Here is a 12543-nt window from a genome sequence, read left to right on the forward strand (position 1 = left end):
TAATTACCAAGATTTCCTTTCAACAGATAAACTACTGTCCAGCAAAACAAAAATTGAAACTCTTCTTCCAATGTAAATCCTCCTACGTATAAAAGAAGAGAAACAATGAAGAAATTTTTGAAAAAATTTTCAGTGGACATATTTATATATGACAGTTTCACATTAAATAAAGTTTTAGCATGATTTATTTTAAGACAAAAAAAATGATCCCATGCCCTTTGGCCACATAATCAAAATATATTTTTATAAATATATATATCTTAAATATGTTAAAAATTTATTTCTTACCTCTGAATTTCTTGGGAGGGTTGGCAAGGTCTCCCGCCTCCGGGTGCACCACACATCTGTCATCCACCAACCTAGAAGAAAAGCGTGTTTACATCGTTAACATCGTCATGTTCATACAGCACAGACTGCATGTGGCCATTGTATAAATATTTACAAAGAGTTTTAATACCATTTTCCACCATGAAGGTTTTTTACAATCATAAATTTATAAAAAGATTTAGGCCTTGCCGGCCTTATTCCTTACCATACAGACTGCTTCTAGAAGAGACCTTGATACATACTAGGTACTCGATGAATATTAACCAAATGAATAAATCATCTTTGTAGTTACAAAATCATACTTAATGCCTATTAAATATTTATGAGAAGCCAACTTCTAGGACAATACCAAGAGAAAGAAGCTCTCAGGCACAGGACTTGAAAGCCAGGAGACATGAACATCCTGATCAAAGAGAATTATCTAACTATCAAAGCTTCTTCACGAACGTTCATTTTCTTCATTGACTAAGTGGTAGGAATAACTGGATTTTTTCCAGGATATTGTGAGAATGCATGTAATTTACTAAATTTATGAATTCATTTCAAAGTAGGTGACCAAGTTGCAACAAACAAAAAACCATTATAACCAGAATCACTACTTTGCATCAACTCCAGCACAGAGTAAACCCCAATTTGTGACTCGTGTCCCCTTGACTTAGGATGATTAACCAAATCAAAATGAAACTTTTGGTTCCTGATTTATCTGGTTACCAAAAGCAGACACTTCCTAAATCACCAGATTGTTCTATGGCATCCAATTTCCACAAAACAAAATGCCAATTTGGTCGAGCAATATGGTTCTTTGATATTTCTTTCTTTAAATAATATACTTCATTTACACTGGTATACTAACATGTGGTTTTACAAGAGCTGCCAAGCATGCAAGATATTCCTTTTAAAAGTCTTTAAAACTGTTTTTCTTAGAAACAGGAAGTCACATTGGGTCAAGAGAAAGCAAACCCAAACCTTCACAGTATCCAAGTTCAGCCTATAACACTAAATATGAAAGGCTCATAGAGTCCTGAGAATGTCACAACATAATATTTAATTTTTTTTAATGCTGTGAATTAAAGGTCAGCTTTTCTAATTACTTAAGACATGTTAAGAATTCAAAACATAATGATCAAAACAACCATAATCTTATCTAGAACACATAAAAGTTCTATGAAAAACAGCATTGACATTCTACTCATTCTTTGTGCACACCCGATTCCCCAGATATATAGGCTTCCACTATAATGCCCACTAAGAGTCCCCATCTGCATTCATTAATCATCAAGAGGAATGGGAAAAACTGAAGCTATAAATCAGATCACAGTGCATTTACATAAACACTATGCCTATCCATTACATGATAGCCCAGATTAAAACATAATAATTATGAATGATTTCAGTTCTAAGAATTGGCCCTGTTCCTTATATACAAACATCTGTGAAAATCACAAAATCATTTCATCATACAGACTTAAATAACTGCAAGTGAGAATGGAAGAAAGGGAAGGACAGGATAGGAATGGGGGAAAAAGCAAGGAAGTGTGAATCTGTTACAAAGCCATATACAATCATTGATGCTAAAAGTTACACAGGATTTTAATGGTAGCTATTGGCAAAACTTCTTCATTACCCCCCAACAGCCTCTTCTTAAGTTATCTCCAAGGTCAGAGTATTCATCATTTACCATCTTTCTGATAGTATTAATATCACAAAGGTGTTTTACATGGAGGGGAAATAGCATCCTGGCTTTCCCATTACCATACTTTTCATCACATTTTCATTAAACTGCTTGCTTAATTGTCTGGATCTTCTAATAAATTGCAACTTCATGAAGTCAGGAACTGAATCCATCTTGTTTACTAGTATATCTTTGGCAACTTTGGGAATGAGTTACAGTAGATACTAAATATTTGTTATATGAATAAATGAGTCGATGAATAAATGAGACTTACTTCCCAAATAACTTTCCCTTTTTAGTCCCAGTTCTTTCTTCTGGAATGATGTAGACTAAGTTTTCTTATTCTGGGATGAATGAAACTATTTCTCTCTAATTCTTTTCCGTAGGGATATTTATCAAGGAGATCAATATCCTCTCATACACCTCAACTGTCAACATGCCCCTTACACATGAACCTAGAAACTACCCACATGAGTCCAGATGTGTTCTCCAACGAATCCTCCCTAGAGGACCCTTCCCCACTTCTCTCTAATACTAAGCTTACAGTTAGTTATGTGTCCTAAAATCCTGGCAGCTTCCATGGCAGACAGGCCCACCTTTGACTCTCATTGGGTTTATAGCTAACCAACAATTCCAGGTCCTTTCCGTGTGTGTACTATCAGTACAGGTAGTCCCTCCCACCCACCACTGGGGCAGTTAACTTTTACAACCTAAGACAGGAATTTACAACTGAATAGGGATAAATACAAAGATCAACCTTTGGCCTCTGAGCAGAAATTATCTAAAAACCATCCATTCCATCCTTAGCTAGTTCATTTAAGAGACCCTGCCATGATCAGTGCCCATTTTAATCACTCACACACAGTATTTTCTAAATTTGGCTAATTGGCTGGATTGTGTGTGGAGTTAAATCATCATCATCTTCATCATCATAATACAACATAATACAACAACAAGTTTCTTTGGTCCAGATCTACAGAACCAAATTTCTGGGGATCAGGACCAAGAATCTATACTTTTAAAAAAATCTCTCAGGGCATCTGGGTGGCCCAGTCAGTTAAGCGTCTGACTCTTGTTTCTACTCAGGCCACGATCTCACGGTTTGTGAGTTCAAGACCCACAGTGGGCTCTGTGCTGATGCTGACAGCAGAGCTTGCTTGAGATTCTCTCTCTCCTCCCTCTCTGCTCCTCCCCCCGCCCAACTCTTTAGTTCTCTCTCTCAAAATAAATGAATAAACTTAAAAAAAAAACTCTCACCTTCCTTAAATGGGTCAGGAGTACCTATTCTTCACTCTCATAGTAGTCTAGGCTACCCTCTGTCAATAAAACTTATCACACTCCATCATAATTTTTTACTTATATATATGTCTCTAATGCTATAAATTATAAGTCCCAAGAGAGTCGGTCCATCTGTTTTGCTCACCATAATATGCCCAACTTTAAGCATTAGACCTCAAATGTGAAAGGTGCTAAATAATTATTAATTGAGTAGATGACTGGATGACTTTTTGAATCACCGAATAAGTCAATGACGTTATTTTTGGTATGTCAAATTTAACTGGAACCAACAAACAGTTGCCTAAAAGTAGATGTAAGGAAGGGTGGGAAACATTTCCCATCCAGATGTGTTTCTGAAAATTATCGAAAATACCAAATCCTGAAAAGGGCCAAGATAGCCTGTTCTGAAAAACTATATCTCATATAGCCCCTTCCAACCCAATATATCAGTGTACTTTTCAGTGGGCTGTATTAATTCTCCTCATGTCCAAATCAGGCAATTACAGAGCTAGTCCAAAATGCTCAACCTGGAGGATAAGTTGAAGATGGTGGCTTAGGAGGACGCTGGGCTCACCGCACGTCCTGCTGATCACTTAGATTCCATCTACACCTGCCTAAATAACCCAGAAAACCGCCAGAGGATTAGCAGAAAGGAGTCGCCGGAGGCAAACGCAGACGAGAGGCCCACAGAAGAGGGTAGGAAGGGCGGCGAGGCTGTGCGCGCTCCACGGACTGGCGGGAGGGAGCCGGGGCGGAGGGGCGGCTCGCCGGCCAAGCAGAGCCCCCGAGTCTGGCTTGCAAAAGCGGAGGGGCCAGGCGGACTGTGTTCCGACAGCAAGCGCGACTTAGCGTCTGGGAGGTCATAAGTTAACAGCTCTGCTCGGAAAGCGGGAAGGCTGGAGGACAACCAGAGGGAGAGCTGCTGAGCCCCCTGACAACAGAGCTCAGTTTGGTGGGGAACAAAGGCGCTCGCCAGCGCCATCTCCCCGCCCATCCCCCAGCCAAAATCCCAAAGAGAACCACTTCCTGCCAAGGAACTTGCTCGCTCCGCGCAAACACCCAACTCTGCGCTTCGCGGGGCCAAACCTCCGGCAGCGGATCTGACTCCCTCCCGCTGCCACAGGGCCCCTCCTGAAGTGAATCACCTAAGGAGAAGCCATCTAAGCCTGCCCCTCCTGCCCCCGTGCACCTTGCCTACCCACCCCAGCTAATACGCCAGATCCCCAGCATCACAAGCCTGGCAGGGTGCAAGTAGCCCAGACGAGCCACACCACCCCACAGTGAATCCCGCCCCTAGGAGAGGGGAAGAGAAGGCACACACCAGTCTGACTGTGGCCCCAGCGGTGGGCTGGGGGCAGACATCAGATCGGACTGTGGCCCCGCCCACCAACTCCAGTTATACACCACAGCACAGGGGAAGTGCCCTGCAGGTTCTCACCACGCCAGGGACTATCCAAAATGACCAAGCGGAAGAATTCCCCTCAGAAGAATCTCCAGGAAATAACAACAGCTAATGAGCTGATCAAAAAGGATTTAAATAATATAACAGAAAGTGAATTTAGAATAATAGTCATAAAATTAATCGCTGGGCTTGAAAACAGTATACAGGACAGCAGAGAATCTCTTGCTACAGAGATCAAGGGACTAAGGAACAGTCACGAGGAGCTGAAAAACGCTTTAAACGAAATGCATAACAAAATGGAAACCACCACGGCTCGGATGGAAGAGGCAGAGGAGAGAATAGGTGAACTAGAAGATAAAGTTATGGAAAAAGAGGAAGCTGAGAAAAAGAGAGATAAAAAAATCCAGGAGTATGAGGGGAAAATTAGAGAACTAAGTGATACACTAAAAAGAAATAATATACGCATAATTGGTATCCCAGAGGAGGAAGAGAGAGGGAAAGGTGCTGAAGGGGTACTTGAAGAAATCATAGCTGAGAACTTCCCTGAACTGGGGAAGGAAAAAGGCATTGAAATCCAAGAGGCACAGAGAACTCCCTTCAGACGTAACTTGAATCGATCTTCTGCACGACATATCATAGTGAAACTGGCAAAATACAAGGATAAAGAGAAAATTCTGAAAGCAGCAAGGGGTAAACGTGCCCTCACATATAAAGGGAGACCTATAAGACTCGTGACTGATCTCTCTTTTGAAACTTGGCAGGCCAGAAAGAATTGGCACGAGATTTTTAGGGTGCTAGACAGAAAAAATATGCAGCTGAGAATCCTTTATCCAGCAAGTCTGTCATTTAGAATAGAAGGAGAGATTAAGGTCTTCCCAAACAAACAAAAACTGAAGGAATTTGTCACCACTAAACCAGCCCTACAAGAGATCCTAAGGGGGACCCTGTGAGACAAAGTCCCAGAGACATCACTACAAGCATAAAACATACAGACATCACAATGACTCTAAACCTGTATCTTTCTATAATAACACTGAATGTAAATGGATTAAATGCGCCAACCAAAAGACATAGGGTATCAGAATGGATAAAAAAACAAGACCCATCTATTTGCTGTCTACAAGAGACTCATTTTAGACCTGAGGACACCTTTAGATTGAGAGTGAGGGGATGGAGAACTATTTATCATGCGACTGGAAGCCAAAAGAAAGCTGGAGTAGCCATACTTATATCAGACAAACTAGACTTTAAATTAAAGGCTGTAACAAGAGATGAAGAAGGACATTATATAATAGTTACAGGGTCTATCCATCAGGAAGAGCTAACAATTATAAATGTCTATGCGCCGTATACCGGAGCCCCCAAATATATAAAACAATTACTCATAAACATAAGCAACCTTATTGATAAGAATGTGGTCATTGCAGGGGACTTTAACACCCCACTTACAGAAATGGATAGATCATCTAGACACACGGTCAATAAAGAAACAAGGGCCCTGAATGAGACATTGGATCAGGTGGACTTGACAGATATATTTAGAACTCTGCATCCCAAAGCAACAGAATATACTTTCTTCTCGAGTGCACATGGAACATTCTCCAAGATAAATCATATACTGGGTCACAAAACAGCCCTTCATAAGTTTACAAGAATTGAAATTATACCATGCATACTTTCAGACCACAATGCTATGAAGCTTGAAATCAACCACAGAAAAAAGTCTGGAAAACCTCCAAAAGCATGGAGGCTAAAGAACACCCTACTAACGAATGAGTGGGTCAACCAGGCAATTAGAGAAGAAATTAAAAAATATATGGAAACAAACGAAAATGAAAATACAACAATCCAAATGCTTTGGGACGCAGCAAAGGCAGTCCTGAGAGGAAAATACATTGCAATCCAGGCCTATCTCAAGAAACAAGAAAAATCCCAAATAGAAAATCTAACAGCACACCTAAAGGAACTAGAAGCAGAACAGCAAAGGCAGCCTAAACCCAGCAGAAGAAGAGAAATAATAAAGATCAGAGCAGAAATAAACAATATAGAATCTAAAAAAACTGTAGAGCAGATCAACGAAACCAAGAGTTGGTTTTTTGAAAAAATAAACAAAATTGACAAACCTCTAGCCAGGCTTCTCAAAAAGAAAAGGGAGATGACCCAAATAGATAAAATCATGAATGAAAATGGAATTATTACAACCAATCCCTCAGAGATACAAACAATTATCAGGGAATACTATGAAAACTTATATGCCAACAAATTGGACAACCTGGAAGAAATGGACAAATTCCTGAACACCCACACTCTTCCAAAACTCAATCAGGAGGAAATAGAAAGCTTGAACAGACCCATAACCAGCGAAGAAATTGAATCGGTTATCAAAAATCTCCCAACAAATAAGAGTCCAGGACCAGATGGCTTCCCAGGGGAGTTCTACCAGACGTTTAAAGCAGAGATAATACCTATCCTTCTCAAGCTATTCCAAGAAATAGAAAGGGAAGGAAAACTTCCAGACTCATTCTATGAAGCCAGGATTACTTTGATTCCTAAACCAGACAGAGACCCAGTAAAAAAAGAGAACTACGGGCCAATATCCCTGATGAATATGGATGCAAAAATTCTCAATAAGATACTAGCAAATCGAATTCAATGGCATATAAAAAGAATTATTCACCATGATCAAGTGGGATTCATTCCTGGGATGCAGGGCTGGTTCAACATTCGCAAATCAATCAACGTGATACATCACATTAACAAAAAAAAAAGAGAAGAACCATATGATCCTGTCACTCGATGCAGAAAAGGCCTTTGACAAAACCCAGCACCCTTTCTTAATAAAAATCCTTGAGAAAGTCGGGATAGAAGGAACATACTTAAAGATCATAAAAGCCATTTATGAAAAGCCCACAGCTAACATCATCCTCAACGGGGAAAAACTGAGAGCTTTTTCCCTGAGATCAGGAACACGTCAGGGATGCCCACTCTCACCGCTGTTGTTTAACATAGTGCTGGAAGTTCTAGCATCAGCAATCAGACAACAAAAGGAAATCAAAGGCATCAAAATTGGCAAAGATGAAGTCAAGCTTTCGCTTTTTGCAGATGACATGATATTATACATGGAAATTCCGATAGACTCCACCAAAAGTCTGCTAGAACTGATACAGGAATTCAGCAAAGTTGCAGGATACAAAATCAATGTACAGAAATCAGTTGCATTCTTATACACTAACAATGAAGCAACAGAAAGACAAATAAAGAAACTGATCCCATTCACATTTGCACCAAGCAGCATAAAATACCTAGGAATAAATCTAACCAAAGATGTAAACGATCTGTATGCTGAAAACTATAGAAAGCTTATGAAGGAAATTGAAGAAGATTTAAAGAAATGGAAAGACATTCCCTGCTCATGGATTGGAAAAATAAATATTGTCAAAATGTCAATACTACCCAAAGCTATCTACACATTCAATGCAATCCCAATCAAAATTGCACCAGCATTCTTCTCGAAACTAGAACAAGCAATCCTAAAATTCATATGGAACCACAAAAGGCCCCGAATAGCCAAAGGAATTTTGAAGAAGAAGACCAAAGCAGGAGGCATCATAATCCCAGACTTTAGCCTCTACTACAAAGCTGTCATCATCAAAACAGCATGGTATTGGCACCAAAACAGACACACAGACCAATGGAATAGAATAGAAACCCCAGAACTAGACCCACAAACGTATGGCCAACTCATCTTTGACAAAGCAGGAAAGAACATCCAATGGAAAAAAGACAGCCTCTTTAACAAATGGTGCTGGGAGAACTGGACAGCAACATGCAGAAGGTTGAAACTAGACCACTTTCTCACACCATTCACAAAAATAAACTCAAAATGGATAAAGGACCTGAATGTGAGACAGGAAACCATCAAAACTTTAGAGGAGAAAGCAGGAAAAGACCTCTCTGACCTCAGCCGTAGCAATCTCTTCCTCGACACATCCCCAAAGGCAAGGGAATTAAAAGCAAAAGTGAATTACTGGGACCTTATGAAGATAAAAAGCTTCTGCACAGCAAAGGAAACAACCAACAAAACTAAAAGGCAACCAACGGAATGGGAAAAGATATTTGCAAATGACATATCGGACAAAGGGCTAGTATCCAAAATCTATAAAGAGCTCACCAAACTCCACACCCGAAAAACAAACAACCCAGTGAAGAAATGGGCAGAAAACATGAATAGACACTTCTCTAAAGAAGACATCCGGATGGCCAACAGGCACATGAAAAGATGTTCAGCGTCGCTCCTTATCAGGGAAATGCAAATCAAAACCACACTCAGGTATCACCTCACGCCAGTCAGAGTGGCCAAAATGAACAAATCAGGAGACTATAGATGCTGGAGAGGATGTGGAGAAACGGGAACCCTCTTGCACTGTTGGTGGGAATGCAAATTGGTGCAGCCGCTCTGGAAAGCAGTGTGGAGGTTCCTCAGAAAATTAAAAATAGACCTACCCTATGACCCAGCAATAGCACTGCTAGGAATTTATCCAAGGGATACAGGAGTACTGATGCATAAGGCCACTTGTACCCCAATGTTTATAGCAGCACTCTCAACAATAGCCAAATTATGGAAAGAGCCTAAATGTCCATCAACTGATGAATGGATAAAGAAATTGTGGTTTATATACACAATGGAATATTACGTGGCAATGAGAAAAAATGAAATATGGCCTTTTGTAGCAACATGGGTGGAACTGGAGAGTGTGATGCTAAGTGAAATAAGCCATACAGAGAAAGACAGATACCATATGGTTTCACTCTTATGTGGATCATGAGAAACTTAACAGGAACCCATGGGGGAGGGGAAGGAAAAAAAAAAAAAAAAGAGGTTAGAGTGGGAGAGAGCCAAAGCATAAGAGACTGTTAAAAACTGAGAACAAACTGAGGGTTGATGGGGGGTGGGAGGGAGGAGAGGGTGGGTGATGGGTATTGAGGAGGGCACCTTTTGGGATGAGCACTGGGTGTTGTATGGAAACCAATTTGTCAATAAATTTCACACACAAAAAAAATAAATAAATAAATAAACAAACAAACAAAAAAACAAAAGCAAAAAAACAAAAAAAAAACAAAATGCTCAACCTGTCACTGAAACTCATCTATCATAAAACCCATTATCCTTCATATCTTCTCTTCAAAAGATCTTAACTGTAAGTTATTTGTTCATTCTAATTCATAAAAAAAAAAATTACTCAACTATTAGACCTTTCAAGATATCTCTGTAAAGAGATTTCAATAGCTACTTTGAATGATTTTACATATAAATGTGAATCAAAAATATATGTGAGCTAAATTTTAATTGGATATATATATCCCCCTAGAGAAACCTTGCAAACATGCATCTGAAGATATGTACAAATGTGTTTGAGGCAGCATTGTTTGTGATAGCAAAAAGTGGAGAAAAACATGTCCATCAACAGTAGCATGGATAAATAAATTATGACTAAATGAACAATTTCATACAATAGATAACCTATTTTAAAAGTGAATAAACTGCAGCTGTATGCAACAACATTGAATATCTCAAAGACATAAAGTTGAGCTTAAGAAAAAGCAAGTCCCAAACTAATGAATGCCATATTATTTCCATTTGTATAGAAGGCATAAATAGGCAATACTAAACAACAGATATTTGAGAAACATGCATGGGGTATAAGTAAATTATTGTATAAAAATACATGCTATCAAATCTTTTTAAAGATTTCCAAAAGAAAGCAAATTATTCTTTGATCTCCAGTCCCTTGTTATTCCAACTGCAAAGAAAATGCCACATAATGGGTAAAATATGTTAGTCATGTGAGTAAAGGGAAATCTCACAAAAGTGGAGTAGGGAGGATAGGAAGGAGGATAGGAAGGGGACACTCAAGGTCAATTACACGAAGAATTGTCAATTATAGACCCCAACATAAAACCATCAATAGGAAGAATCATCAGTTACAGGCCCCAGCAAGGAAAGACACTGCATCTCCTGTAAGAAATCAACTACCCTTCAACTCAGCTAATGAGAAACCATCATCACCCTGGATTCATACTTTTCTCCACTGGACTTTCATCAAGACAACCCCTCCCAACTTCCTCCTCCTTCTCCATAAAATAATGGTCCTCCCCTTCGTTTGTTGGACTTGCCTAGGGCTCTGCCACAGCTTGCATGATCCAAATCTCAATTCTCAAATAAACTCAATTTTGCTGATAATTGTCTTAATTTTTAAAGTTAATAGTCACTATCTTTTTCCTTTAGAAACCATGAAAGAAACTATTCCTAGTTTGAAACTTAGTAAAATAAGTTTTTTATTTTCCTGATATTTGCCTACCACAAATATCTGATCCTTATACCACTAAGTGATACAGTTCATTTCTAATGAAATGACTCTGAAGCACATTTAAACAAAATGAATTTAGGGGAGAAAGGGGAAGTGGGGAATCCACAATGGATATTATTTTAAATGTTTACTAAGAATGGGGGTTAGGATTGTGGCTAGGTTCATAAGCATGATGGAATTGCCCTTAAAGTACTTCGAGAACTTTACCACAAATAACTTTATCCCCAACTCTGGATTCACTTTGCTGGCCATATCAATTTCTCTCTTAAATTATGTAATCCTCTGGCTTCTTACCTAAACTGTCCCCCCTTTCCACACCTTCCCACCACCAGCCATCACCACAGCCCCCTAATGCCAGCACACATTCACCTGCCTCTTTCACCTTCATTTAGAAGCAGCACTAGAACAGAAGGGGATTAAAAAAAAAAACAAAAACAAACAACTAAGTTTTAATACTTGGTCTGCCAGTACAAAAGCAGCTGTGTTTACACTGGTCATTTAACCTCTCTGGGCCTTACTTTTTAAATGGAGCAGTTGTGACCTCACAAGTTCCTTCCATTCCTGTAGCTTTTTCATTCCTCCTATTTTGTAACTAGGTTTGGCTTGTGGTATCATTCTTCAATAGCAAATTCTGCCATGTTTAATGTTTTACAAACTGTAATGTGAACATTTAGCTGTTTAGTATCAATTTTTTTAAGCTTATGCATTATTTTCTCATTCCAAGCAAAGTACCAGTATGCAATCTTGTTCTGTTCACTCATTGTCTTAGAACATGGTATTGTAAACTCTTTTTTTTTTGGGGGGGGGGGGGGAAGAGACAGAGCAGGGGAGGGGGAGAGAGAGAGAATCCCAAGCAGGCTCTGCCCAACATGAGGTTGGATCTCACAAACCATGAGATCATGACCTGAGCAGATATCAACAGTCCAACACTTAAACAACTGAGCCATATCATACTGAGCTCGGTATCATAAAATCTTAAGACTTATCATTAGTAATATGGACATTTTTTACTTACAGTACTCAAGTTGCTCAAGTAAGGAACCAACCTATTCTTGTTTGTATGCCTATTAATTTGTCTCATAAATCAGGGAAAATGAAAAGGAAATTCTACAAATGTCCAATACCTTATATCTGATAGGTCCTGCGGACTTATCCCTGCACAAAGCCATAAACAATTAAAATCATGCAAAGAGGGGAAAAAAACATTGCCAAAACTTTCTGCCAAAAAGTGTTCTACCTGGGGACACCTGAGTCAGTTAAGCATCTGACTTCTGCTCAGGTCATGATCTTGTTACAGAACCTGGCCTGGATCACCCAGCAGAAGAACCAAGGGCACTGGGACATCTTGGAAGTCCGGAGGTTTATTTCACACCAGCAGGCTCCGAGGAGATCGCTCTCCAGAGTTCTGAGCCCCGGAGCGTAAGCATGGGGGACAATTTATAGTCTGTTACTTCTGCATTAGTGGCAATTTGGGGCACACGGCAAGCGGGGCAGGA

The 12543-nt window shown here is 39.6% G+C and overlaps 1 protein-coding gene across 3 annotated transcripts in view; it reads right to left on the bottom strand.

Annotated features, from left to right (window-relative positions):
- The window catches only part of ITPR2 (inositol 1,4,5-trisphosphate receptor type 2), a 515671-nt gene that overhangs the window by 465187 nt on the left and 37941 nt on the right, over window positions 1-12543 (bottom strand). For all 3 annotated transcript variants that reach the window (XM_047864958.1, XM_047864957.1, XM_047864956.1), the window contains exon 2: window positions 289-359. Coding sequence is in view for 2 of the 3 variants with exons in the window: in XM_047864957.1 (XP_047720913.1) it covers window positions 289-359 (71 nt within the window). In the remaining variant the exon portion in view is untranslated. The remainder of the gene's footprint in view (window positions 1-288; window positions 360-12543) is intronic.

This window comes from Prionailurus viverrinus, chromosome B4, assembly GCF_022837055.1.
Source record: "Prionailurus viverrinus isolate Anna chromosome B4, UM_Priviv_1.0, whole genome shotgun sequence".
Classification (NCBI taxonomy): domain Eukaryota; kingdom Metazoa; phylum Chordata; class Mammalia; order Carnivora; family Felidae; genus Prionailurus; species Prionailurus viverrinus.